The 27,346-nt window shown below is 39.9% G+C and overlaps 1 protein-coding gene across 1 annotated transcript in view; it reads left to right on the top strand.

Annotated features, from left to right (window-relative positions):
• SCFD2 (sec1 family domain containing 2) overlaps positions 1 to 27,346 on the top strand; it is a 393,415-nt gene that overhangs the window by 146,491 nt on the left and 219,578 nt on the right. The window contains exon 5 of the mRNA XM_043448486.1: positions 11,785 to 12,034. Within this exon, the coding sequence (XP_043304421.1) occupies positions 11,785 to 12,034 (250 nt within the window). The remainder of the gene's footprint in view (positions 1 to 11,784; positions 12,035 to 27,346) is intronic.

The raw sequence follows: 27,346 nt of genomic DNA, 5'->3' as shown, positions 1-27,346 counted from the left end.
ATATTGTGATATAACCAATTAACGAACAATGTTGTGATAGTTTCAGTGAACAGGTGAACAATGAAGGGACTCAACCATACATGTGCATGTATCCATCCTCCCCTAAACTCCCCTCCCATCCAGGCTGCCACTTAACACTGAGCAGAGTTCCCTGTGCTATGCAGTAGGTTCTGGTTGGTTATCCATTTAAAATATAACAGTGTATACATGTCTATCCCAAACTCCCTAACTGTTCCTTCCCCCCATCCTTCCCCGTGGCAGCTGTAAGTTCATTCTCTAAGTCTGTGAGTCTGTTTCTGTTTTATTTATTTATTTTTTTTATGTTTCTGTTTTATAAGTAAGTTCATTTGTATCATTTCTTTTTAGATTTCACATACAAAGGATGTCACACGATATCTCTCCTTCTCTGTGTGACTTATTTCGCTCAGTATGACAGTCTCTGGGTCCATCCATGTTGCTACAAATGGCATTATTTCATTCTTTTTGATGGCTGAGTAGTATTCCTTTGTACATATGCACCACATCTTCTTCATCCATTCCTCTGTTGCTGGACGTTTAGGTGGCCTTCACGTCTTGGCTATTGTAAATGATAGTAATAGCCTTTTCTTTTCTTTTCTTTTTTTTTTTTTTGGCCTTTCAAATTTATTTATAGCCTTTTCTTTTTAATAGTTGATATACAATATTGTATTCGTTTTGAGTGTACAGAAAAGTATAAATACATGAATCAAAATACATATACGTACTCTTTTTAGATTCTTTCCTCATGTAGGACATTACGGGGTGTTGAGCAGAGTTTTCTGTGCTATACAGTAGGTCCTTATTAGGTTTCTGTGTTATACATAGTAGTGTGTTTATGTCGATCCCAATCTCTCAATTTATCCCTCGCCCTACCGAGCCTTGTAAAACAGATCATACCATTCCTCTGTTCAAAAGCTCACTTATCTCAGAAGAAAAGCAAAGGTTCTCACAATGGGCTATATGGTCCTGGATGATCTTTGCCCTTATCCGCCTTGTGTCTTATCCTCTTCCCACTTCTCTTGCTAAGGGAACTGAGCCTGTTTAAACAACTTCTACACCACTGATCTACCACTTCCTTCTGCTGCTTCTCCTCTGAAGCCCACACATGGGCCCAGTCTGTCATCTTCAAATCAACTGCTCCTAGAGAGCATTTCCACCCTCTTTGATGACTTCGGGATCTGATTCCTTTTTGTGCATGTCTCCTCAGTGTGTCCCATCCTTTTTTTTATGTAGTTGTAGATATACATAGAAAATTATGCTGTTTGTAACGGACACACTGGGTTGACAGCTACACAGAACTGGAGGCCACTGCCGCGTGGCATTGGCTGACCTAAGCCTCAGCCAGCTGTCCCTTGGGGTTAGGGATGGGGGGTAAATATGGCGTGGAAACACTCTGAATGAAAAATTCTTTCTTTGCATTGTGAACGCAATTGCATATCCTTCCATCAGAGGTTTTTAACCTTGAATGAGCTTCTGGGGCCAATCATCTGCCTTACTGGGGGGCTCTAAAGAGCTGCAAGTCTGTAGATCTCTGACGTGCTGAGTTGGTCTACGGCTGCTTTTCTCTGTGTGATTTATCTCACTTACTGGGTTCCCTTGGTGATTTGTCCCAGTCAGAATCCTGGCTTCAGAGCCTGTTTCAAGGGTCTGAAATCCCCTTCCCTCACAAACTCAGATTTTCCTCTGACTGGGAAGCTCTAGAGAGGAAATGTGTAATGGATCAGATCTCAGTTTTAGAGAAAGACAGTCTTAAGTGGATCCCAGCTCAACTCTTCACCAGCTGATGTCCTTGACAAGTCATCTTTCTCAACCTTAATTTCTTCCTCTGAAATAACAATGCCCATGTTATAGGGTAATCAGGAGGATTAAATGAAATAATCTATAGTAAAAATATTTTTGTAGAGGTTTGTTTCTCTTTTTCCAGTGTCAGCTACTTCACTGTAGAGATGAGTGTACTTTTGATCCTTTATTTAAAGGACCGAGCTAGATGCTTGAGATACCATTAGGAATAAGATGTGTTTCTCACCATGAAGAATTTTTCAGTCTTAGAAGGGAGCTGGATATGAATAAACAGTTATGAAGTTCAAGGTGATAAGAACCACAGTAGAGGAAAATAGAGGCTTCTCAGGGATTATAGAGTAGGTACACTTAACACAGGGAAAATCAGGAGAGATAATTGTGAGACCAGAGACAGGGGATTGTGATTCCCCAGAGATGGGGTGGGGGGGAAGCAGCCACCCTGGACAGCAATATAAGCCTGTACAGAAGCAGAGAGGCAAATGCAAGTAGTTCAGCTAAACTAAAATGTAGCCTGGAAGGAAAGGGTTCATAATGGATAAGGCTGAATGGTCAGTTAGAGCCACAGAGGCAAAAGAATTGTGTGTAGCATGTAAAAGCTTTATCTTGAAGACAATGGAAACCATGAAATATCTTGAAGGATATAAAATAAAATTTTTGGTTCAGAATGAGAGAAGTCATGAGTAGAGGTATTAGTCGTTGCAACCTAGGTGGTAGAGGAAGGAACAGAGGAGATGCACATATAACATCATCAGGCCTTGGTGGCTGATTTGATGCGGCAGGGGCAAGGAAAACACAAGTAGATTCCGAGTTTCAGTCTTGTTCCACTGGAATAGCAATGGTACCACACAGTCAGTATGGGTGTAGACTGTACAGACTGCAGAACAGAACCTGGGGTAAAAATCTCCATTTCAGTTTTAGACAAGTTGAATTAAATTTGCTAATGAGATATATGAGAAGTTCATTTGTTGGCTGTGTAGATTGGGAGTGAAGGAGAGAAATTTGGCTGAAGATGTAGTATTCTAATTAAGGTGAGATATCAAAGGAATTCACAAATACAGTGACTCAAACAAGATTGTTTATTTCCCATATACCCTGCAGTCTAGAAATTGTTGAGTAGTCCAGTCCAGATGCCACTCAAAATGTGGTCCACTGGCCAGCAGCATTGTTATCACCTGACAACTTATTAGATGTGCAGAATCTTCAAGCCCTGTCCCCAAACCTAGTGAATTCACATCTGCATTTAACAAAAGCCCCAGGGAAGCCACATCCACGTAATTTTGAGAAGCTCTGGTTTAAGGGATCGATGGTATATGAGAAGGGGAAAAGAGCACACAAAATAATAAAAATTTTTTTTTTAGATGTGACATCTTTAAACCAGTAGATATTAATTTTCACTATAGTAGAAATGAAATGTTCCCTTGGTATCTCTAATTTTCTTGAAGAGATCTCTAGTCTTTCCCATTCTATTGTTTCCTCTATTTCTTTGCACTGATCACTGAGGAAGGCTTTCTTATCTCTCCTGGCTATTCTTTGGAACTCTGCATTCCAGTGGGAATATTTTTCCTTTTCTCCTTTGCTGTTTGCTTCTCTTCTTTTCACAGCTATTTGTAAGGCCTCCTCAGACAGCCATTTGGCTTTTTTGCATTTCTTTTTCTTGGGGATGGTCTTGATTCCTGTCTTCTGTACAATGTCATGAACCTCCGTCCATAGTTCATCAGGGACTCTGTCTATCAGATCTAGTCGCTTAAATCTATTTCTCACTTCCACTGTATAATCGTAAGGGATTTGATGTAGGTCATACCTGAGTGGTCTAGTGGTTTTCTCCACTTTCTTCAATTTCAGTCTGAATTTGGCAATAAGGAGTTCATGATCTGAGCCACAGTCAGCTACCGGTCTTGTTTTTGCTGACTGGATAGAGTTTCTCCATCTTTGGCTGCAAAGAATATAATCAATCTGATTTCGGTGTCAACCATCTGGAGATGTCCATGTGTAGAGTCTTCGCTTGTGTTGTTGGAAGAGGGTTTTGCTATGACCAGTGCGTTCTCTTGGCAGAACTCTATTAGCCTTTGCCCTGCTTCTTTCTGTACTCCAAGGCCAAATTTGCCTGTTACTCCAGGTATTTCTTGACTTCCTACTTTTGCATTCCAGTCCCCTATAATGAAAAGGACATCTTTTTTGGGTGTTGGTTCTAGAAGGTCTTATAGGTCTTCATAGAACTGTTCAACTTCAGCTTCTTCAGCATTACTGGTCAGGGCATAGCCTTGGATTACTGTGATATTGAATGGTTTGCCTTGGAAATGAACAGAGATCATTCTGTCATTTTTGAGACTGCATCCAAGTACTGCATTTCAGACTCTTTTGTTGACTGTGATGGCTATTCCATTTCTTCTAAGGGATTCCTGAACTGTGGTGTTGGAGAAGACTCTTGAGGGTCCCTTGGACTGCAAGGAGATCCAACCAGTCCATCCTAAAGGAGATCAGCCCTGGGTGTTCATTGGAAGGACTGATGTTGAAGCTGAAACTCCAATATTTTGGCCACCTCATGGGAAGAGTTGACTCATTGGAAAAGACCCTGATTTGGGGAAAGATTGAGGGCAGGAGGAGAAGGGGATGACAGAAGATGAGATGGTTAGATGTCATCATTGATTCGATGAACATGGGTTTGGGTGTACTCTGGGAGTTGGTGATGGACAGGGAGGCCTGGTGTGCTGTGGTTCATGGGGTTGCAAAGAGTCGGACATGGCTGAGTGACTGAACTGAACTGAACTGATAGTAGAAATTAAAACTGAGAAAAGTTTAAAATGTTTATTTATCAATTCCTTTAAAAATAATAACAAACCTGTTACAAGCTAACATAAACAACATATTTTATGAAAAATGGCAATATTTACAAACCAAAGAAAAAATGAGAATGGCATTGATTTATATTTTTGCAAATCTTTTAAATGTCTCCCTGAAGAGAAAAACAGCTGGATTCTTGTATTTGCCTCCTCATTCAATATGCTGCCATATGTTGTTTTGGTTGAAGCATTTGAAGAAAATCCAGCTCCATGCAGATACATAGTTGAGAAAGGGAGGAACATTTTGATTTCCTTTTCAGATGTTTGCAATAGTGTGTTTTGATATCATACCTTGACACTGCAAGTAGTAATTTCTTAAAGGTATGCTGTAATATGGGATTGGAAATCATATCAATGAGCTTTCTGTACTCTTTTACATTAGAATCCACTCATCTATCCTGCATTTTGGATAAATCTTTTGCCTATGCCTGATTTTCTTACATCATGCATGGGTCATTTGGAAAATATTGACTCACTGAGGTATGCAAATCTTTTCAAATGTTGACACATTTCATCATTCAATTCAAAGAAAAAAAATCACATTTTTAATGTCATACTAGGTCTCATCAAAAATGTCTTTAAGTACTTAGAATCTGACAGTGAGAGGTACAAGTTTTCCAAAAATTGATTTTTTTTAAAACTTAAAAGCCAGAATTTTATCATTGACAATAAATATGTCAGTTGTTTTCCTGGAAGAAACAGGCTCAGTTTGTTAATTTTTGAGAAGTTTGTCAAATACCCAAATTTTAATTATAATTTCTCTGTCTGAAATTTTTTTCAAGTAATGATGGTATTCATGAGAGAAAGAGTTAATTTGGCTTATGATTCAAACACTTCACAAATGCTTTTCCTCAGAATAGCCATGAAATTAAAAGATGCATGTTCCTTGGAAGAAAAGGTATGACAAACTTAGTGTATTAAAAAGCAGAAACATCTCTTTGCCAGCAAAGGCCCGTATAGTCAAAGCTATGGCTTTTCCAGTGGTCATGTATGGATGTGAGAGTTGGACCATAAAGAAGGCTGAGTGCCAAAGAGTTGATGCTTTTGAACTACGGTGCTGAATAGGACTCTTGAGAGTCCCTTGGACAGCCAGGAGATCAAACCAGTCGATCCTAAAGGAAATCAACCCTGAATACTCATTGGAAGGAGTGATGCTAAAGGTGAAGTGCCAATAATACTTTGGCCACTTGATGCAAAGAGCTGACTCATTGGAAAAGACCCTGGTGTTGGGAGAGGTTGAAGGCAGGAGAAGAAGGGGGTTGATGATGGTTGGATGGCATCAGCGACTCAGTGGACATGGGTTTGAACAAACTCCAAGAGACAGTGAAGGACAGGAAAGCCTGGCATGCTGTAGTCCTTGGGGTCGCAAAGAGCCCGACAGGACTGAGCGACTGAACAACAAGATAATGCAGGTTAATCTCCTCATCTCAAGGTCTGTCACCTTTATCACATCTGCAAAGTCCCTTTTGTCATATAATGTAGCATGTATGGTTCTGGGGACAAGAGTGTGGGTCTCTGGGGGAGGTGCATTATTTTGCCGACCATGCACTGCTGCTGCTGCTAAGTCGCTTCAGTTGTGTCCAACTCTGTGCGACCCCATAGACGGCATGCACTAGTGTGTATTAAGTATTTGTTGAAGGGATGAACAAAGGCTCCTAGCCCATCGTTCATTTCTCAGAGCTTTGCTCTGCCATGATATTGGGTGTTGATTGTTTAAGACTCAGTTGAGGTACCACCTCTTCAAAGAGGTCGGTGTTCCTCTGCGCTCTGTTTCCGGAGTGAATGAATTCCTCTGTTTAAGCAGCAGCGTCATGACTGTTTATTGCTGTCCTCACTCTCCTGTAAGCGCCTGTGTCTTGCTTTGCTCCTTGCATGCCTAGAGTGGAGCACAGTGCAGGGGACATAGTGTGTATACAGGAAATATCTGTTGGTGAATGCACGAGGGTAGCCGTTAGTTATCCTTGCACACACCAATTCACACTTCTGCATTTTCCCTGGAGCATATAAAGCCTGTCCCCTCCCCAAAGAAGCCGAGTGGCTTTAGTTATGGGAATTTAAGGCCTCGTGGCCAGTATTAATGCCAGAATGGCAAAGGCCATTAATACAAATGATATTTGGGGTCAGAAGGGCTTTACGTACTCCCTCAGGCCACACACTGGCACCATCCCTTGAGCCTGCACCCTCTAACTGAGCGGAAGTTGGAGGAATTGCAGACGGGTTCTCAGCAGAGCACAGTTTAGATGGCTCAGAGTTTCCCTGAGTGTCCTCAGGCTCACACCCCAGAGGGGCAGGTGTGGAACCAGCGGTCTGCCCTATAGCCACACCACACATGGCTCGTTTGCACCTCATGCCTGCAGAGCTAGCCAGCAGAGACTGACTTTGCAGAGGGATCTTAATTCAGCCCCAAACTTGGCTTTTCTAAAGACAACATACATTTTACAGAGGGCCTTTTGTATGGAGTTACTGGGGCCTCATTCAAGAATAACAGAAGTCCCAGTCTGCAGAATTTTAAAAGAAGAAATTTTTTTTTTTTTGGTCATTCCAGACACAGCTCCAGTCTTCCACCTCCCACTAGTAAGCCCATTTATATCAAAATGAGTGAGAAATTTAATCCCTGGTACTTTATAAATAATCCATTTCCCCCCTTTCTTTGTGGTTTACTCTGTATGTGCTTCTTTAACGGCAGCGTTTAATAATGTTTATATTGCCTTTAACCTTTGACTAATTTTGCAGTTAGGTTCCAAAATCTGGTTTCACATCCAGTGTGTGTAGGCTGCTGCTCCTTCCTTTGAGACTACTGACTTCTTATTCCTGGAAGGTATTTCATTCCCTTACCAAGCATCTCAATCACTTCTGCTGGGTAAAAAGGGTGTCCATGGGGTAGCAGGAATAGTGGTAGTGGTGGTAGCTCTGTAGTCTGGTAGGCGGGCTAAGTCACTTCAGCTGTGTCTGACTTTTTGCAACACTATACACTGTGGCCTGCCAGGCTTCTCTGTCCATGGGATTCTCCAGGCAGGAATACTGGAGTGGGCTGCCATGCTCTCCACCAGGGGACCTTCCTCACACAGAGATTGCACCCGTGTCTCTTATGTCTCCTGCATTGGCAGGCAGGTTCTTTTCCACCAGCAGCACCTGGGAAGCCCTCTTCCTTATACTCCGCTGAAATCAGTCTTCCTGGAATTTTCAATCTGATAGAAGATCAGAATGTACCTGTCTTTGTCTCTTACTGTCTTCCTTTCCCCCCTCTCCTCCCTCTCCCCTTCCTCTTCCCTTTCCAATAAATGTTTTCAGAATGGTTTTAGATTTATAGAAAAATTGCCAAGATAATACAGAGAATTTCTGTATACCCCTCACTTTACAGTATTGTGTATCCACAACCATTCATCAAAATTAAGAAACCAACATTGGTACATTACTCTTAATTATCAACTCCAGACTTTGGTCTGATTTCACTGGTTTTTCTCTAATGTCCCTTTTCTGTTCCAGGATCCCATCCAGGACATCACATTATATTTAGTCATTATGTTTCCTTTGTTTCATATAGTGTGTGATAGTTTTTCTTTTTGTTCTAATTTTTCATGACCTTGACAGTTTTGGGGGAGTACTGGTCAGACATTTTGTAGAATGTTCCTCAGCATCTATCTGATGTTTTTGTTATGGGTTTGGGAGAAGAATACTGCAAAAATGAAGTGCTGTTCTTATCACATTATGTTAGGGACACATGATATCACTATGACATCACTGGTGACATTAACCTCGATCCTCTAGGATAAAGTCACTCCACCCTCCCTTTTCCATACATAGTTTTTTAGAAACAAGTCACTATGTTCAGTCCATACTTAAGAGGTAGGGCAATTAAATTCTACCTCCTGGAGGAGAAGTATCCTATATAGATAAGTAATCTGGAATTTTGTTAAGGAAGGTTTGTGTCTTCTCCTGCATTTATTAATGTCGTCATTTATTCATATCAGTTTGGAGTGATGCATATTTCCTTTATACTTTGGGTTATAATCCATTATTACTTTAACTGTTCTCTTGCTCAACTTGTTCAGGCTTTGGCCACTGGGCGGGCTTCCAGTTGTCTCTTGTGCCCTCTTCATGTGTCCCCATTTGTGTGTTTTCTAAGGATTTCCTTACTTTGTGGCACTATAAGATATTCCAGGTTCTTCTTGTATTTCTCCTGCCCCAGCCCTAGAATCAGCCATTTCTCCAAGGATCTCTGGTTCCTATAATTGGAGAGTGATATTAGAAACTAAGATCTGACCACTGAGGTACCCATTGCTACTGGGGTGTCACTACTTCCAGATCTTCTCAGTAGACAGAGTTAAATACACGAGTGTATATCAGCCCATGTTACACATGTATGTGCAATATTTCTGCATCTACATTTCTTCCTATAGTAAAGCTTTTCTATTTTGAGTATTTATATTTTGTTGTGTAGCAAACAATGAGAATATGATTCACTCTATTCTACCATCACTGGTAATTTTTTTTAAAGGAGTGAGAAGAAAGTAGAAATGGAAATCTTAGCATAACTATGACTTAAGAACTCAGTTATCCTCCAGACAGATCATATCATTTTAGAGATAAAGACTTCCTAAGAAGTTTACTGAGGTCCAAAGAAGTTAAGAAACTAGTTAGTGGAATAGTCAGAAGTGGATTCTGGATTTTTGAAGTGAAATCTCTTTATTTCCACCATATCTAATGCCTCTATAAGACTGACTAGTATTCTTGGCTTTGTTTTCAACTTAGTTATTAACTACTTGGAATACATTAATAAGCACTTTAGAGTTGGTGTGCACAAGTATGACCAAGGCAATCCGAAGTCCACCACCGTGTCACTGAGGAAAGATTTTGCTCTCCAGTGACAGGTGTGTGTGTGTGTGTGTGTGTGTGTGTGTGTGTGTATTCAGTTGCTCAGTCATGTCCAACTCTTTGTGACTCCGTGGACTGTAGCCCACCAGGCTCCTCTGTCCATGGGATTTCCCAGGCAAGAACACTGGAGTGGGCTGCCATTTCCTCCTGCAGGGTATCTTCCCAACCCAGGGATCAGACCCACCTCTTCTGTGTCTCCTGCCTTGCAGGCGGATTCTTTACCACTGAGCCACAGGGGCATATCTTAGATCAAAAACTCGAAAATGATGCTATGATGGCTGGATGTTAGTGAGTGTATCTTCAAATCATTATGATGATTACCCTGCCCCATTTTACTTTTTATAACTATCTCCAAAAAAGTCTTTTTTGCTCTGGGAAGAGAATCACAGGGCTCCTACCAGACAGATACTTGATGTGTACACCTGCTTTTTAGAAGTGGGACATAAAGTGATAAAGGAATCTGCTTAATGACATCCAGGAGTTGGTGATAGGGTAAAAAGTAAAAAACGAAAACTGTAGCCCCCACAGCCCCTCTTTTAACACACAGCTCCTTTCTTTTAAATTGCTTTTGACAGCACGGAAAGCAAAGAACAAACACTTGAAAGTTCCTCTTAAGAGACTGCCAAGGCTATAGGACAGTCCTAGGATGCCTTCAAACCTTTCAGCCATGTCCTTTGAGACAGGGGTATGTTTATACTTGGTAAACCATGTCTTGTTACCATGTAACAGTAAAATCTCCAATCTGTTCTTTTCCAGTTATACTTTTATCCATTGCATTTTGTTTTTGTTTGGTACATTGTGAACGTCCAAGACTTTTAGTGGAAATAAAAACAGCTGTTTCTCATATACCAAAGAATTTAATTGTGAACTTTAACCTTGAGATGATATGTCCAGATTTTCCCAGGTGTAGGAATGACTTGACTAGAAAAGCTCGTTTTGGGTAGTCATCCCAATAAGAACCAAATTTAACTGCTTACTGTCAACTTCATTAAGAGAGAGAGAGTTTCTATAGGTCTTCAACACTCCCTTCTTAACATGGCTTTTCCTCTTTAAAATAGGGCATATTTGCCTACATAAACAAACACACCCTAAAGTCCCATCTTTCATTCCGGCTTTATTTTTCTCCATAGCTCTTACCAACATTTAATATGCTATATATTTTACTTCTTTAGCTTTTTGTCTGTTTTCCCCCACTAAAATGTAAACTCTATGAGAAGAGAGGATTTGTTTTGTTCGCTGCTATATTCCCCAGACCCAGAGTAGTACCTGGAACATAGATGCTCAGGAACTGCTTCAAAATGAATCATGTGAAAGTTGCAAGTTCTGATTATTTAGCTCCTGATTTTAATATAAATGCAAATAGTTGAACTTTATTTTACAGGGTTATTTTAGATTATAAGTAAAATTAAATCACCATGTGAGTTGGGATTTATCTATTCACCAAAAACCTCAGAATTGGTACAAGCAATATGCACAGTGCCCTGGCAATTATGCAACTCACTCAGTGCCACAATGCTATTATCACTTGGAAGGAATTTTGAAATTCTCTGCTAAATGTCACTCAGGAAATTGAAATATCTAAAAGCACATTTTTTTTTTTAAAGTTTAAAGGTGAATCAGTTCAGTCGTTCAGTTGTGTCCAATTCTTTGTGACCCCATAGACAGCAGCACGCCAGGCCTCCCTGTCCATCACCATACCTTCAGACTAACTCAAAGATATCTTGAAGTGTCATTACCCACTTTGACCAGATTTAGCAGAAAATGACTTTTCATTGTTATTAAAAAAAATCAATTCTGACTCATATTTGCCAACTTAAAGAATATTAAAAGAATATGCTATAAAATCCAAAGTAATTCCTCTGAGGAGTGTCAGCATTCATTTGTATACATAGGTGCTGCCATGTTTTTATTTTTAATCATATTACTTTACAGATATTTACATTTTCTAGTGTCTGAAGTACTTACACTTTTATTTTTAGAATACATGGGCTCTTATTTGTTTAAGCAATATGTAAGATAATACAAAAGGGTATGCAACTTGACCAGCCTTTTGATGAACTAGATCTTTCAAAAACAATAGCTCTAATGCCAAATTTCCTGCAGTATTCTCTCCAGGACAAGAAACAAATAAAAACCCGTCTAGTCAGTGAACATCACAGACTTGTTTGCACGCGATCCTTGGACTGATGTAGTGCATAAACTACACCTTTGTACAGACTGACGTATGTCCTGTTCCCCCCGTTTATTTCAGAGCATTGGGGAATCGACAATGTCTGTTGTGTTACATCAGCTGCTGCCCATGATTAAGCCTTTGAACCAGAGGACCAATGATGACTACAGCCCCGAAGAGCTGCTGGTCCTTCTGCTATATATTTATTCTGTCAGTGGAGAGTTCTCAGTGGACAAAGACCTGGGTGAAAGTGAAGAAAAAGTGAAGAAAGCGTTGGCTCAGGTCTTTTGTGAGGAGTCTGAATTGTCACCTTTGCTGCAGAAAATCACAGGTAAGTGTTTAACAAAAATAGAGGACATATACATCACTGATACAGAAAACAAGTTTTAAAATAAAGGCATTTTAGGAAGAGGATGTAACTATCTTCATTGGAGTTGTTTAGAATTTCATGAGGCCTGATGAATGCTAGTCAGCTAATCCTAAGATTAAAAGTTTTTAGTGCAGTAATTTTTTTTTTCCAATTGTGGTAGTAAAATGGCCTTCTAGTTGCTTTTTTAGAATTCATAGTCTTAGAACCTAAATCTTGTTAAAACAGCAAAATTCTCACAAGATGTAATATCTTTAAGAAAAAATAAAATACAGTGCATCCTATTCAAAGGGTCTCTGATGACGTATTCTCTTTGAGATTGTCTTTTCAAACTTAAGAAAAAGCAAACCTGTTTCCCTAAGATATTATACAATGTTATAGGATGAAAATTGACATTTTTCAAGAATAGTTTTATATTTTGACTTCCATTTTTCATTTTAAATCTGAGTTAATTGATAGTATCCAAAATAATACCCAAATATCCCAGTGAAGTAGGCTGTGCTGATTTGGGGAAAATATGTAATTAAAAGTCATAAAATCTAACCATTTTCACTTCTAATAAGAACTGTGATATAACTTATGGAAGCCCAACTTAAGGAGATAATCAGTTGTATTGTTTCATATCAAATTCAGTGTTATTTATATTTTGTGTAAAACTTAATGCCAGTAGTATGGATTGAGCTTGAGTCTGTTTGAGTGTGAGAAGTTATTAGAACTTACATGTGAAACTTAAGTACTTAATAAAAACAGACCAAGTTGCCACTCATTCTTGAGTGTATGTGCGTGTGGGTGTGTTTAGACCTCTCCATTGGGGAAGGCTCAGCTAGGTAGGCTACTAGTGTATCTTCCGCCCTTCCTTCCTGTCCCCTGTCCCCTCCCTGGGTGGGGAGCTTGCTCGGAAGTGAGCTGGGCCGCTGTCCACCTGAGTGTCCTGGCACATGTGCTTTCCCTTCTGCCCCGCTGCTGGCCTTTCCTGTGTCTGGTCCTGGAAAATGAAACCCCGATGAGATGGAAACTGAATGAAGTTCCCATAGAAGTGAAACATTTCCTTGCTCAGTGCAGAACCTACTTGCCAACGTAAAATCTCATAAGCAAAATGTGTGGGAGTTATTCCCATTTCATTAAGGTACAGCGCTGTATGTGATTCCATGTGTGTGTTTGGTTATAAATGAATATTGACTTAGAAAGGCTTCATACGGTTTGTATAAGGCTTCAACAGTGATTTGATTCAAAGTTGATTTGAACTCTAGGAGAGTGTAATTGGATGTTATTCTTAACACACATAATTCCAGAAACAGACAACAAACTTGGTATGTTTTAGTGAGGGTGTTTGGGTAGCTTTTCTGCAGCACTGGTGAGTTACTGTATTATTTTGGGAATTAAGGTCGAGCAGTCAGAGTGTTCATTTGATATTTTCTCAAGGTGTTTATTGACCCAGAATTTCATTCTTTATTAGTTTCTCTGTTTTTGATTGCTCAGGATATTGCATTTTCTTGCTTATAAATGTGATTTCACGATTAAAAACACTTCTGTACATTTGTATTTATATATCAGGAAAATTTGTAAGCTTAGCAGTTGAAGGTGAAAAAAAGAATCTATGAAAGTTTTAGTGTATTTTTAAACTTTCAAGACATCTTTTTAATTAATTTATTTATTTTAATTGGAGGCTAATTGCTTTACAATATTGTGGTGGTTCTTGCCATACGTTGACATGAATCAATCATGGGTGTACATGTGACATCTTGTTTTATAATACAAAGTATACATTCCTACCTAGATTAACTTTGGATGTGCAATTTAAATAGAATGGATAAGATGTGCTATTTAAACCTGATATAAGTTAACTTGCCAGTGGAACATGGATACGTTGGCCAACTTCTATGGACACAAAAAGGACTTGCTTTCTGAAGATAGACTTTTACTTGGCCAGTATAGATATGCCTCTTATTAAGTATGTTGAAATGTCACGTGTCCTGAGGAGTAGGGTTTATGTTTACATTTAGCTGCTGAAGAGAATGTTTAACCAACATCTCAAGATAAGGAGTAATAGGATGGTGTTGAGGCAGTGGTGACTCAGTCTTGTATCGGTACAAGGCACGCCCAGTATGTAGTGGAAGAATTGAATTGTCTTCCAGATGTGCCTAGCCTATCATGGAACTAGGTTAGTTTGGCCCACAGTGTTGCACTTAACATTATTCCAACTCTTAGTCTTGACTTACTTGTTACTGGGTGGCAGAAATTATTTTAGGTCTTCTGCACATTCTGTGGTTGATGAGATTTAAAAGTATTATTGAAAATAAGCATTTAATCAATATAAGAATTGTTCTTTTCATATAATGCTGTAATTTGGTAATCTTGACTGTTGATAGAATCAAGAAAGCAATACTTTCTAAAGTAAAGTTCAATACTGGACTAGAGATGAAGCATGTTATCATCACCCAACTGCTAAGTGGTAGAACCAGGACTTGAACCCAGGTGTTCTGAGTCTGGAGCCCATGTCCTTAAACATGAGACCTAAACCTGACACAAGTTCATTTCCATAACCATCGAATATCATATTCTGTAACTTATGCTTGCTTACATTTATTGGTTTATGCTATGCATGCTCATTTTCTAAACAGTGAATTAATATTTGGTTAATATTGTAGATATTACTTGTGCTTTTGAATCTATCTGTAAAGATCCTTTCTCTGGGGGATCTTCCCAACCCAGGGTTCAAACCCAGGTCTCCCACATTGTAGGTGGATTCCTTACCAGCTGAGCCACAAGGGAAGCCGAGGAATACTGGAGTGGGCAGCCTATGCCTTCTCCAACAGATCTTCCCAACCCAGGAATCGAACCAGGGTCTCCTGCACTGCAGGTGGATTCTTTACCAACCGAGCCACCGGGGCAGCCCCGTATCTACTTACAGATGTTCCGTTGTTCTGTCCTGTTTTGGTGCACGTATCCTCTTTGTTTCTGCATTGCTATAAAGAAGTTAAAATATTTTTTCTAGTCATTGAAATCTGTTGGTTGTCTAGCTTTCTAAAACAGGAGCAGCAAACTTAAATTCTTTTTGTTTCAGTAGTATCTCTTGACAATAATTGTGCTGTGTTTAAATTTTTCATTTCCTTTTACATGTTAAAAATGTAATTTACTTTTGACAGTTTCTTTCATCTCTATTCTTCCCTTTTATGGAAAGGGCAATGAGAAATTGTGATTGGAAAAACAAAACAAAATTTAAGATGGTCAACGGCAGCTATTATTTTCTTTTTAATAGGTACTCTTGGGGAAAATGGTGGGCAAAAACCCTCTTTTCTACTCACACAAAATAACAAGGGTTGACTCTTGGGTGTCAGGGATGGGAGCTGTAAAAAGAAAATTGATATGGCCTAAATGTGTCATTTAGTGTTGTGCTTCCTCAGTCTCGCTAAGTTCAAAGAGAATATCGGTTTCTATATATGTTAGTGTTTGCATGGCAGTCACAAGAGAAAACAAAGGAAAACCATTTGAACTTTCTTCAGAGTATGAAATCAAAACACTGATTTTAAAGGTCCATGCAAACTTGGACTGTCTTCATCCAGGGAGGTGTACAGAAAAGTATAGACTCAGAGCAGAAACCCTTGACTCAGAAGTCCTGGCTCTGTCACTTCCTCTCAGTGTGTGTTAGTGGGCAAATCAGTGTCTCTGAACTTTGATAATAAATACAAGCAACCTATTGACCACTCTTGGTTTTGCTGAGAATAAAACAATGTTATGTGTATGAGCTAATTTTTTAATCCATTTACTATTGTAATAGGTAATTTTTTCCCGTTGCTGTTATTTTGAAAGTATCTAGCTATCATATCAGAGAAGGCAATGGCACCCCACTCCAGTACTCTTGCCTGAAAAATCCCATGGACGGAGGAGCCTGGTAGGCTGCAGTCCCTGGGGTCGATAAGAGTCAGATAGGACTGAGCAACTTCACTTTCACTTTTCACTTTCATGCATTGGAGAAAAGTGAAGTAGCTCAGTCATGTCCGACTCTTTGCGAGTCCATGGACTGTAGCCTACCGGGCTCCTCCATCCATGGGATTTTCCAGGCAAGAGTACTGGAGTGGGTTGCCATTTCCTTCTCCAGGAGATCTTCCTGATCCAGGGATTGAGCCCGGATCTCCTGCATTGTAGGCAGACACTTTACCATCTGAGCCACCAGGGAAGATGCATTGGAGAAGGAAATGGCAACCCACTCCAGTGTTGTTGCCTGGAGAATCCCAGGGACGGGGGAGCCTGGTGGGCTGCCGTCTATGGGGTCGCACAGAGTCGGACATGACTGAAGCGATTTAGCAGCAGCAGCAGCTATCATATAGGACAGTGCTTCCCCCCCTTTTCACATTTGATGCATTCCAACAACGAGCATGCTTGCAGAGCCTGCCACGGTGAGTGGACAGTGGACAGTGTGGGAGGAGACCAGCGGCAGGGCCTCTGATCACTTCCGGCCCTGCCCCACTGACCTGTGACCTGACGTGAGGGAGCAGCTGGGCACACCTGTGAACTATTCAGGGCAAATCAGTGCACTAAGGTGTGTTGGTCATAAGGCTCTGGAATCAGGAAACAAAAACAAAACTTGCATATATAGTTTTTGACACCAGAACTCTTGGAAAAAATTTTTTTTGGTCAGCAACTTTTATATTGATCAATTTATTTTCCTGAATTTTTATATTTCCTATCTTTAATTTTTCCATGGCTTTAAAGGGGGCTAGATCTATTTATTTAGGTTCAGTGTAATGCTACGGAATGAAAGATTCAAAATATCTAAAAACTGTGCTTCAAGAGAGAAGCGTGATAATACCATGGAAACTGTGATTTACGTTTCTTAGATTCTTATTTTACTTCCTGTTGATAATTTGGGATTATCAATTTCTATATTCTTGTATTAGGATTATACCTGGTTATATGTGATGGAAAATTTACCAGATTACCTTAAATAATAAATAAAAATAAACAGGGATTTCTTTTTTTTTCACAGCAGGAAGTTCAGAAACAGGCAGCAGAACTCACACTCTTTTTGGCTTCCTCCTCCTTTTTTTCTGTCATCATGGTCATGAGGTGGATACGCCTCTTCCATGTGTTACATCCATGCTAGTGAAATCTGCCCTTTTTTTGTTCATATAGGAAAACCACAACTTTCTGGAAGTCCTACCAGAAGACTTGTAATCATTTGCCTATGAAGTTGGCTCATTTTCTAAAATGCTGCATGAGTCAAAGGGATCTTACTGAAAGGCAGGATTCAGCCTGTAGGCTTACAGGTTGCGGTCTTTATATTACAAGCCAGTATACAAGCCAGTGTGCGGATTGTGATCTTTAGACTAAGTACTGCTTTAGGTATTGACTATTACAGAGAAAAGTTTTTGAATCTCTAATACCAGAAATCTGAAAGATCTCTAGGCAGATGAAATTATGCACTACAGATCTCATGAACTCCTTTTTTGACTTTTTTTTTAACTAAAAGAAAAATCACATTCATTTACATTTTAATCTGCCGTGAATTCACCAGTGAAGCAGCATAGGTTTTCCTTCCAAGTTGATACTGTAAAGACACCATCTAAGTGGAAGTCGACCTCCCACAGAACTCTGTCTATTGGATGGAAAATGCTAGGAAGCAATTTGGGGCTTAATATTAGGAAGACATATCAAGAAAATAAAGCCAGCCAGAAAGTCTGACTCACTCCCCTGAGAAGAGCTTCCCAGCACAGAGGGCCTACACCAGGACTTGAGCATCAGTAGGAATTTTACTAAGACATTTTAGGACTTGAAAATGTTACGAAAAGTCAGTTTTGTGGAAGGGATGGTGCCTAAGTTGTCCTCAATTTCTGGGAAGATGGTACTTTCCCTAGCAAGATTTTTAGTCATCCGCCCTTTCCTATGTAATTCCTCAAACCTCAATATAAAATAATGGCAAAATTCCTGTTACTCTCACTGGAATAATCAGAACTTCACACTGATTGGAATAAAATGTATAAATTACCTTCATGATGGACCATGATTTTTTAAATCATCTTCAACTTTTTTAAGGGATCTCGTTTCCCCGAGTTTTTTTCTTCTCTGTTCCTCCTGACGTGGCTATTGCCCCATTTTAGATTAACCATCGATGACGAATGAGGAAAGGCTGAAGGTAAGAACAGTCTCGAGAGCTCTCATCTGGCATCCACTTGTATTCTCTAATGGACGTCTAAGAGAGGACTTCGCCTGAGGAGGGAGCTGAGAATTTGTCTTCAGTGGGTTGTAGAAGACAACTTATGATACTTTCAGGTCTACTTGCCAGTGGAAAGCATATATATGCCCCTGTCCTTAGCAAAACAAAGCCACATTCTACAACCAAGAGTAAAAATCTATTTGCAATGATTTGTATATGACAGCTTTTCTCTTTTTGAAAAAGTTCAGGTAAACATCAGTCAGTTCAGTTTGGTTGCTCAATCGTATCCAACTCTTTGCGACCCCATGAATCGCAGCATGCCAGGCCTCCCTGTCCATCACCAACTCCTGGAGTTTACTCAAACTCATGTCCATCGAGTTGGTGATGCCATCCAGCCATCTCATCCTCTGTCGTCCCCTTCTCCTCCTGCCCCCAATCCCTCCCAGCATCAGGGTCTTTTCCAATGAGTCAAATCTTCGCATGAGGTGGCCAAAGTACTGGAGCTTCAGCATCAGTCCTTCCAATGAACACCCAGGACTGATCTCCTTTAGGATGGACCGGTTGGATCTCCTTGCAGTCCAAGGGACTCTCAAGAGTCTTCTCCAACACCACAGTTCAAGAGCATCAATTCTTCAGTGCTCAGCTTTCTTCACAGTCCAACTCTCACATCCATACATGACCACTGGAAAAACCATAGCCTTGACTAGACAGACATAGACTATATAAAATTATTATTGCCATTCATGGCTGATACTTTATTATGAAAACTTTCATCTCCATCAGCATAAGGCATAGACATTTTGTTTATTATGTTAGTAGAGGTATATCTTTCAAACAAAGCATTTTTCATCATTGGTCAAGTACTTTTCCCAGCCTTGTAGAAAGTCAGTCTTCTTTGTAAAATACGAAGTACTTCCCAACAGAGGATGTAAAAGATGAGGAGCTAATGAGAACTTCTCCTCTTTTGTGCTTCCTTTCCTCTATCACCTCTGCATTCTTCCCTCCTTTCACAGCTTCCCCTCCGTAATTCATCAAATTTCAAAATACACATTTCTGCAGGTTTCTACTCTTAAAGGCATTATTTCAACTGAAAAACAGTTTTCAAGATTTCAAATATCTTTCCCTTGAAAAGTTGTTCCTTGGGCCTTGAGCTGTGGTAACTAACCCACTATCACTAGAGTGATCCTGAAAGTTCATTGCCAGCTTAACTATTACCCACAGCTGAATGAAAACTTGAGCTCATTACAGTAGGTGACAGTTTACAAAACCAGGACTGCAGAGTCCACGACTCACTCAGCTGAAAGGCTTCAGGGGAACATCAGGGGAAACAGGGGGACAACAGGGGAACAACAGGGGAAAATTCATTTCAGAAAGGATTCTGCTTCATCTTTTGCTTCTAATTTATGGATTCTCAGTTATTGTGGTCTTCCAGCATTAGACTTTTCATCAAGGCATGTACCTTCATTTCTAGTGTTTCATATTTCTTGTTTCAGGGCACTAAAACAAAACAAAACAGCTTTTAAGACTGTTGTTTTCCATTATGATTTGTAACACTGTTTGGTATAATAGGGTCTATTTTTCCTCTTGATTTCTAAGATTTCTGCTGGAAACTCTGATGAAGAACATATGTCTGCCCTGAATCACTCCCATGAGAAATGTTGGAACTGTTACATTTAGTTTTACTGTCCAACATATTAAAATAGTTAACTGCAGCACATATTACAAAATGGCTATATCAAGTGAAGTTTACAATGTTTAGTTCATATTTAAAATACATCACAAGCTGTGTAGAAAAATATTTAGAGCTGCCTATTAAGGTAGCTAACTAGTTAAGTAATTTTGCAAAGATATTAAGGGATCACTACAAATTACTTTCTCAAGTACTTAATTTTTTCATGCCAGATCATAAAAGTGATCATTCTTAATTAAGACAATGGAACAGATCTTCTTGCAGTGGTATTTATATATGCACAAATGCATGATACAGACTGTCTAAATGATTCATTTTTATGTCTGCTCATGATGCCAATAGTAATAATTGTGTGTGTGACAGAGAGATTAATAATTGCTGATTCTTATTAACTGCACATTAGATTATAAATTTCTCAGTCATGAAAGAGAACAAATGGAATGCATGGAACACAGCGTAGTTTTCTTAAACATATAGCTGTGGATCAGATAGAAGTGATTGAGTGTTGTGGTCGAAAAGAGCACAGAGGAGAAGGGGATTAAGTTTATTCCCGAAGATCCTCTTAGGTGTGTAACCTGAAAATAAGTCACTTAGCTTCCTCGTTGTAAAGTGAGTCTTATTAGGTGAATCTTAGGTCTCTTCTTTCGCTACCACTCTGTGGTTCTTTCATTTGTTTTTTATTTTTATCAGATTCAGTGTACTCCCATCCCTACCTCTAGACCTGCTCCTCCTCAGTACCGTGTCTCTGTCAGGCGATCACTGTGGTCTCAGGAGGGAAGCAGTGGCGTCACTGATCAACCTCAGCTCCTGAAGCTGTGGCCACTCCCTGCGGCCGGCTGTCTCCTTTGAGATGGCCTTCTCTGTCCACAGTTCTCCAGAAATGCTCACTGTTCTCCAGGCACAGTGGCCCTGCCCACCCATTCATTCAGCTTGCTGATACCAGGTTAACATTCTTAAATTTAATTTTATATTTTAATATCTTTAAGGTTTTCCCTCCACTATTGTAGTCATGCTTTCTCTTTGTAGAAAATTTGGAAATGTAGAAGGCACATATAAATTTCATTTCATTGAATATTGATGAAAAACAGGTATTTGCCATTTGTATTTCATCTTCTGTGAACTGCCTGCTCATGGTCTTCTCTGTTTTTCAGACTGAGTTATTAGTTCTATTCTTGATGATTTTAAATCAGAGCACCTGTATTATTAAAGCTATTAGTGCCCAGTCATATGTTTTGTTAGCATGTCTTCCTGGTTGGTATTTGCCTTTCATGTTTGCTCAAACGGCTGTCCGGAGATGCAGCTGTATTTAGGAATGAGGGTGCAGGGACTCTAGCGGTATGATCAGGACGCTGCATCTTCCAGACGTTTCTTCCTGCTGAGTATTGGCCTCATTCTTTCCTGTCACAACTGCCTCCATGTGACCCTCTCGTCCCTCTAAGGCATTCCTGGCTTCTGTCATTTCAGAACAGCAACTCAGGAAAAAGGAGAGTGGTTTTTTTTTCAATCCTAGGACATGAAACTGACTGACTTCCAGTCTCCATTGTCGGGGATTAGGGTTGTCTGTGGCCAGGCTGAGTCCTGAGTTCATGGCTGCATGGGGGAGTGGGCAGGAGAGAGACGGGGGCAGCATTTGGAGAACTGGCAGTGGGCTGTGATCGACAGTCCAACATTACCATTTACTAATAGAATAGGGACTGGAGTGGCTCCACAAAGGAAGAGACACTGGTGTACAAATGCTCCGTATGGCCATTGTGAAAACATTCACAGATAAACCAGTTTTCTTTCTTTATATCTAAAACACATATCTTCTCCCTCTTGAGTTTGGTACTTTGCCTGTAAATGGATGAAGATGTCAACTGGCACCAGAATAATTGCTTCAGGAGTAGATGTTTTTATGCCAAAAAATCATTGTCTGGAATTTTCACTAATGTTTTAGAAAACAGCATCAGAACAAGTGGGGAAATTCTTAGACCTCACACTGCTTTCACCATATAATTGCTCTCAACACTCGAGTAGCCGTAATTGTGCCTGTCACATGTGGCTGTGTAAGTGTGTGTGATTCCTTGAATATGAGTATTAGCAGGGCAGTGATTATCATTTGGATGAATTGTAAAACGCCTTTCATGTTTATACATTTCTTAAAACATTTATAATTGGATTTTTTCCCTGATTACAGAAATATACTTGTTCATTGTAGAATACTTGGAATATCTTTTATTCTTTAATAAACACAGAGTAAAATTTAAAGTTACCTATGAACTCACTACCAAGAGAAAATTACTGTTAGGATTTTGATGTGTACTTGGTGACCTGTTGGTAAGGAGAAATTCAGGTCTCATATAAGCTTCCCAAGTGAAAGTGGCAGGTGAGATTTTTGTTTTAAATTTGTTTTGTAGTTTATCTGTCAAGGTCAGAGTACCTAAAATAAAGGGGATCCAGGAATAACGTCATATATGGCTTTTGAAACTAACACTGGAAAGGTAATTGTTGAGAATGTTGGTACTGAATTAATGTCCCAAGTTGTAGGAGACATTATCCCTCAAAAGTCAAATTACCCTTAACCAGAACATAAAGGAGAATAGGGGCTTCTCTGTCCATGGGATTTCCCAGGCAAACAAACTGCTGTGGGTTGCCATTTCCTTCTCCAAGGGATCTTCCCAACCCAGGGATTGAACCCAGGTCTCCTGCATTATAGGTGGATTCTTTACCATCTGAGCCACCAGGAAATGCACACAAAGGAGAATTCTCTAAGCCAAAAAGGAGAACCATTAGCTCCTTGGGTAGGAGGGAAAACACTTAGATACAAGTAGTTCAGCCTAGAATTTCAGCAAAAGAAAATTAAAAAGAGACACAACAGGCTCTAGACACTGATGTTATTTTATTATGTGAGGAGAGAAGATTAATATTTTAAAAACCAGAAGGAGAACATATGTGTACAACCATGGTGATATTCATTTGTATTTTGAAATTCAGTTGTAATCGTAACCAAGAATGTAATTCCCATGGAAACCTGACTTTTTCTGCCTTCATATGTTGCCTGTTTATTCTGTTCTTAGCACCTGGAGTGAATTGGTCCCAAATGGAGTGGTAATTTTCACTGAAGTGTTTATAAAATGAAGCCCCATTCTGCTTTTTTTCCTTTCATTTTAAACACAAGACATATGCCTGCACCTCTTCTTCAGGCTCTTGAGTTGTTGCCAGCCTGACAGAGAGCCATCTGGAACAGGAAACTGATAGGGTGCAGTGTTCATTAACAATTAACATTTTCCAACGTGTAAAATGCATTAGGGTTTTAATTTTAAATGCTGTGGTTTTGTCCAAACTGTACTCTGAAATAATTGGATTCTTTGTTTCCTTATTTTTGTTGTGGTGGTTAAGAAAAACAGTTAAATCTGATTTTTTTTTTTTTGGGTACAGTGATGTAGAATTGAGTTTCTTTTGTGTACAAATCACCACCTTGCAAAGAATTCAATCCTTGCCCAAAAAAGTTTTCTTCATAGTTAAAATGTGGTTGGATACTTCCTCACTGGAAATGCACACCCTTTCTGTCAAAGTGTAGAAACAATGCACTATGTAAACAAGAACACTTTTTAGTTACAGTTTACAATACTCATAGCATCTCTTTGATGTACAAGAAGTGAAGCACATGTTTTCATCTGTTAAAAAAGCAGAATGCTTTAAATTTTGTTCCCAGATTTTTCTGTGATTTTTCCTTTGTTATTTTTTTAAATTTGAACCTCTTGCTTACCATCCCTCTTCTCGCTTTCTCCCTCCACATCTCACCTGATCTCACACTTCTACGAGAGAAATCGGAAAACTGGTCACCTGGGGAGTTTGCACACTGTACTCTTGATTATTTCAAGTTGTTCTCCTGGAGAATGCAGAAGCCCAGACCACATGACATCATCTGAGATGAGTACAGCCTTTCATTATAGAAATCGGTATTTAATGGCTTTTGAATAGAGCGATTGTAGCATTTCAGAGCAATAGCCCTTCCAGACATTCTGTGTCAGCGCCACTATGCACAGAGTTTAAAATAGAGCAAAACCACCAGCGTGTATTTGTTGGAACTTCTTGGTAGGGTATGTGCAAATAACAATCAAAATATCAGATCTCTAATTATTTCCTTATTGTTTTTATCTTTGTAGTTCTCTCTTGAGCCAAGTTATGCCTTATCATTTATTTAAAATGCAGATTCAACATGTGAAAAATCCAGGGAAAAGCTCTGGGAACATAGATATGTTGGCTTTTTGATTGGCCCTTTTAAGGACATGGCTCTTGTTTTGCAGTTTGGCAGTGAAAAGAATATCAGTATTTTGCTTAAAATAATAGAAGAGCAAAAATGAACATGATCAGGCTCAAAAAAAATCTGGGTCATTACTCTCCAGGGTAGGGAGGAGCTAGAAATGGTTACTAAATAGTGTGCTCCACCCACGATGTCCTCTGTGTCTGGACCAAAGGGACACACCCTCTCCCCTGGAGTCTTCAGAACTGTAGAATGACATTTTTCCACAATCACCTTCTCACTCTGGAGGTTTTGTATTCTTTCATACCCTTTGCTCTAGCCACAAGCTTTTTCAGTTCCTTAAATCCGTTACACTCCCTCCAACTACCCTACCCCAACCCAGTTAACCTCTCTGGGGCACAGCTCAGACAGACCACGTGTCCTGGGCTCAGCCTTGTGCCCCTGCGTGCTAGCTCAGAGCCCTCCTCCTTCACCGTGTATCTAGTGAACAGTTCATTATATATCTGTGTGATACATTGATTAGTGTCTGCCTTCCCTCTGCCCCAGACCATAAACTCCATCAGTTTGGCTCACCATTATATCTCAAACACCAGCTACGCTCAGGAGCAACATGGAAGGCTTTTCATAAGTACAGTATTTATGGAATGGAGGGAATGAGAAAGCAGGCCTGGCTCAGCTCCAGTGTTTCATCTGACACTGCAGCACTGCAAATAGGTTGCAGCTTTACCAGAGGAGAGAAGAGAATAGAACATTAAAGGAAGCCATGCCCCACCAGTGAGAATTTGAAATCCCATTGTTTGCAATATTAGTGAAGAAAATGTTTCATGCAGTGAAAACAAAGACGATATATCAGCCAGTGATGGAACTGTTATTTTGTGTGAAATACTAAATCTGGCAGTCTTTTTGTGCTGCCAGATTTTGAATTCTGGAGGTTTTTGGTTAAATTCACTGTTTTTCCATTACACCTTTTTTTATTCCCCCATCTTTATTTCTTTGTCTGTCTTCTCTCTTGTCCCCTCATCTTGTTTCCTGGCCAGGTAGTGAGCGAGGCTGCTATTCAGCCACATCTGGAAGGCAAGACATTTTTTAACTTAACTTTTAAACCTTCTCCCACCTGAATATATCAAGGGTGAAACCAGCCACAGAACATCTGTGGCAGTTCAGTGGCCCGTGGACAGAATCACCAGGGCAGGAGAGCTTTCCTCCTGAATGCCTGTCAGCAGTATCCAGCTATAGCCTCCTGACTAACGTCTCTGAGTAAATCTCTCCTCAGCCAGCTTCTGTAGCCCTTTCTGGCTGCTCTCCCAAACTCTCCCCCTCCCACCCTGAACAGAACCATTTCTCCAGAAATGTTTTCTAAAATAACTCTTTTTTTTTTGCACCACATCTGCTGCTCCCACCCCCTTCACCCCACACCTCCACACCTAATTATCAGACCTAAACCATGGGAGTTCGGTCATGAAACTAGCATTCCTAAGATACAGTATTCTATTAGGTACTCATTGATAAGGAAACGACTTGGCATACGTAATGTATCATACAAAGTGGAGGGGGGTGTCTGCCCCCAGCCCCAGGTACCTCTTGTCCACTCATGTGTAACCTGAGGTCCCATCATCAGGCCTGTGTGCCCACTGATAGGAACACGAGCGTGCATCCTGGCTGTGAAGTTTTGCTTCTCAAGGCAGGAGCTGACTAGCCGGAGCACCTTTTGCTTTCCATACATATAGAAGGATCTGTGATCATTTCTTACTGCTGTGGTAAATAGGAAAGTTGCAAAATGCTAGTGAAGGGGAATGAGTATGAGAAAAGCTTTAGGTCCAGATACATGTAATCGTGTGTTTGAGAACTTCACGTGTTCTCGCCTTTGGATTTAAACAGTGTTATTTTCAACTCTACAATAAAGTATTTTCCAGTTGTGCTATATTTAAATACCATTTCTTATGCCTAAAATACATCCCCTGTCTCTCCATTATTACCTGTAAAACTCCTACTTATTCAAAATGCAACGGCAGTAGCATTGCCTTTCTTATTCCTTCTCTAATCATTCCAGCCCAAAGTGACCCTGCGCCTCAGTATTGATTTGTGACATCTCTAGAGCATTTGTATTTGTGTCACCTCACGTGGTTGATACTTGTACATGTGTGTGCTTCCTACCTGGTGATCTTGGACAAGTTATTCTCTCGTTACCTTCACTAGCCTATCTTTAAAATGAATGTACATGAGTTTGAGCAAACTCCGAGAGATGGTGAAGGACAGGGAAGCCTGGCTTGATGGACACGACTCAGTGACTGAACAACAAATAATATTACACCTCTTGTTGGACTACCATATACACTTAACAGTATACAGCTACTATTGTCGTCTGGTTTCTATTACCTTAAGTTCCTTGAGGGCAGCAGCCATTTATTATTCACCCTGTATTCTCAGTCCCCATGTTTAAATTGTGGTGCTGAGTGAAGAAAGAGGTAAAGACTGGGTTGTGTATTTTCATGCCACTCTTCACTTTTCTCTATTCTTAGACTTGGTTCAGATGGAATGGAAGCTAGACTGACAACTCAGCCTTTGGGGTCTAGAACTGGTTCTGAGATGTTACATGGTGAGAGAATATTTGATCATGAATAGCCCTGGTGGGCTACGGTCCATCGAGTCACAAAGAGTTGGACATGACTGAGCACACACACATTGTTTTTTGCAAAATATTGCTTTATAAACCTGCTGTATTGCAGAAAACTTTTTCTTCTATTCCTGATAAACCAAACACTGTAAACAGTGTATCATCTTCTTGGGAGTAGATCTAGATATTCTTCTCCTCTAAAGTTACTTTACTCATCTAGGCACTGACTCTCACATTTTTCTTTCACACATACATGTTTGGAACCAATAAGATTTCTTTTAACTTTATAAGAAAAGGAAATTTAACCCATGTGTAGTTGAAAGGAACTTACTTTCTTCTTATACTTCCTTTCTCTGAAGAAGATCTTACAGGTTGGGCATGACCTCCTGACCCTCAGCTTTCATTGGCCCAACTCTGTGGAGTTACCAGACACCAGTGAATTTGCCTATATGAGAAGAAGGGCAGTGAGAAAGTTGGGCTTTCTCTTTCTCAAATACTGGTTTCATGTTCCTAGCTTGTCTGTCAGCACTAATAAGAATTAATATTTATGGTACCCCAAAAACGTCTAGACA

The sequence above is a fragment of the Cervus canadensis genome, chromosome 26 (assembly GCF_019320065.1).
Source record: "Cervus canadensis isolate Bull #8, Minnesota chromosome 26, ASM1932006v1, whole genome shotgun sequence".
Lineage (NCBI taxonomy): Eukaryota > Metazoa > Chordata > Mammalia > Artiodactyla > Cervidae > Cervus > Cervus canadensis.
This window is presented reverse-complemented; position numbering and strand designations above follow the sequence as displayed.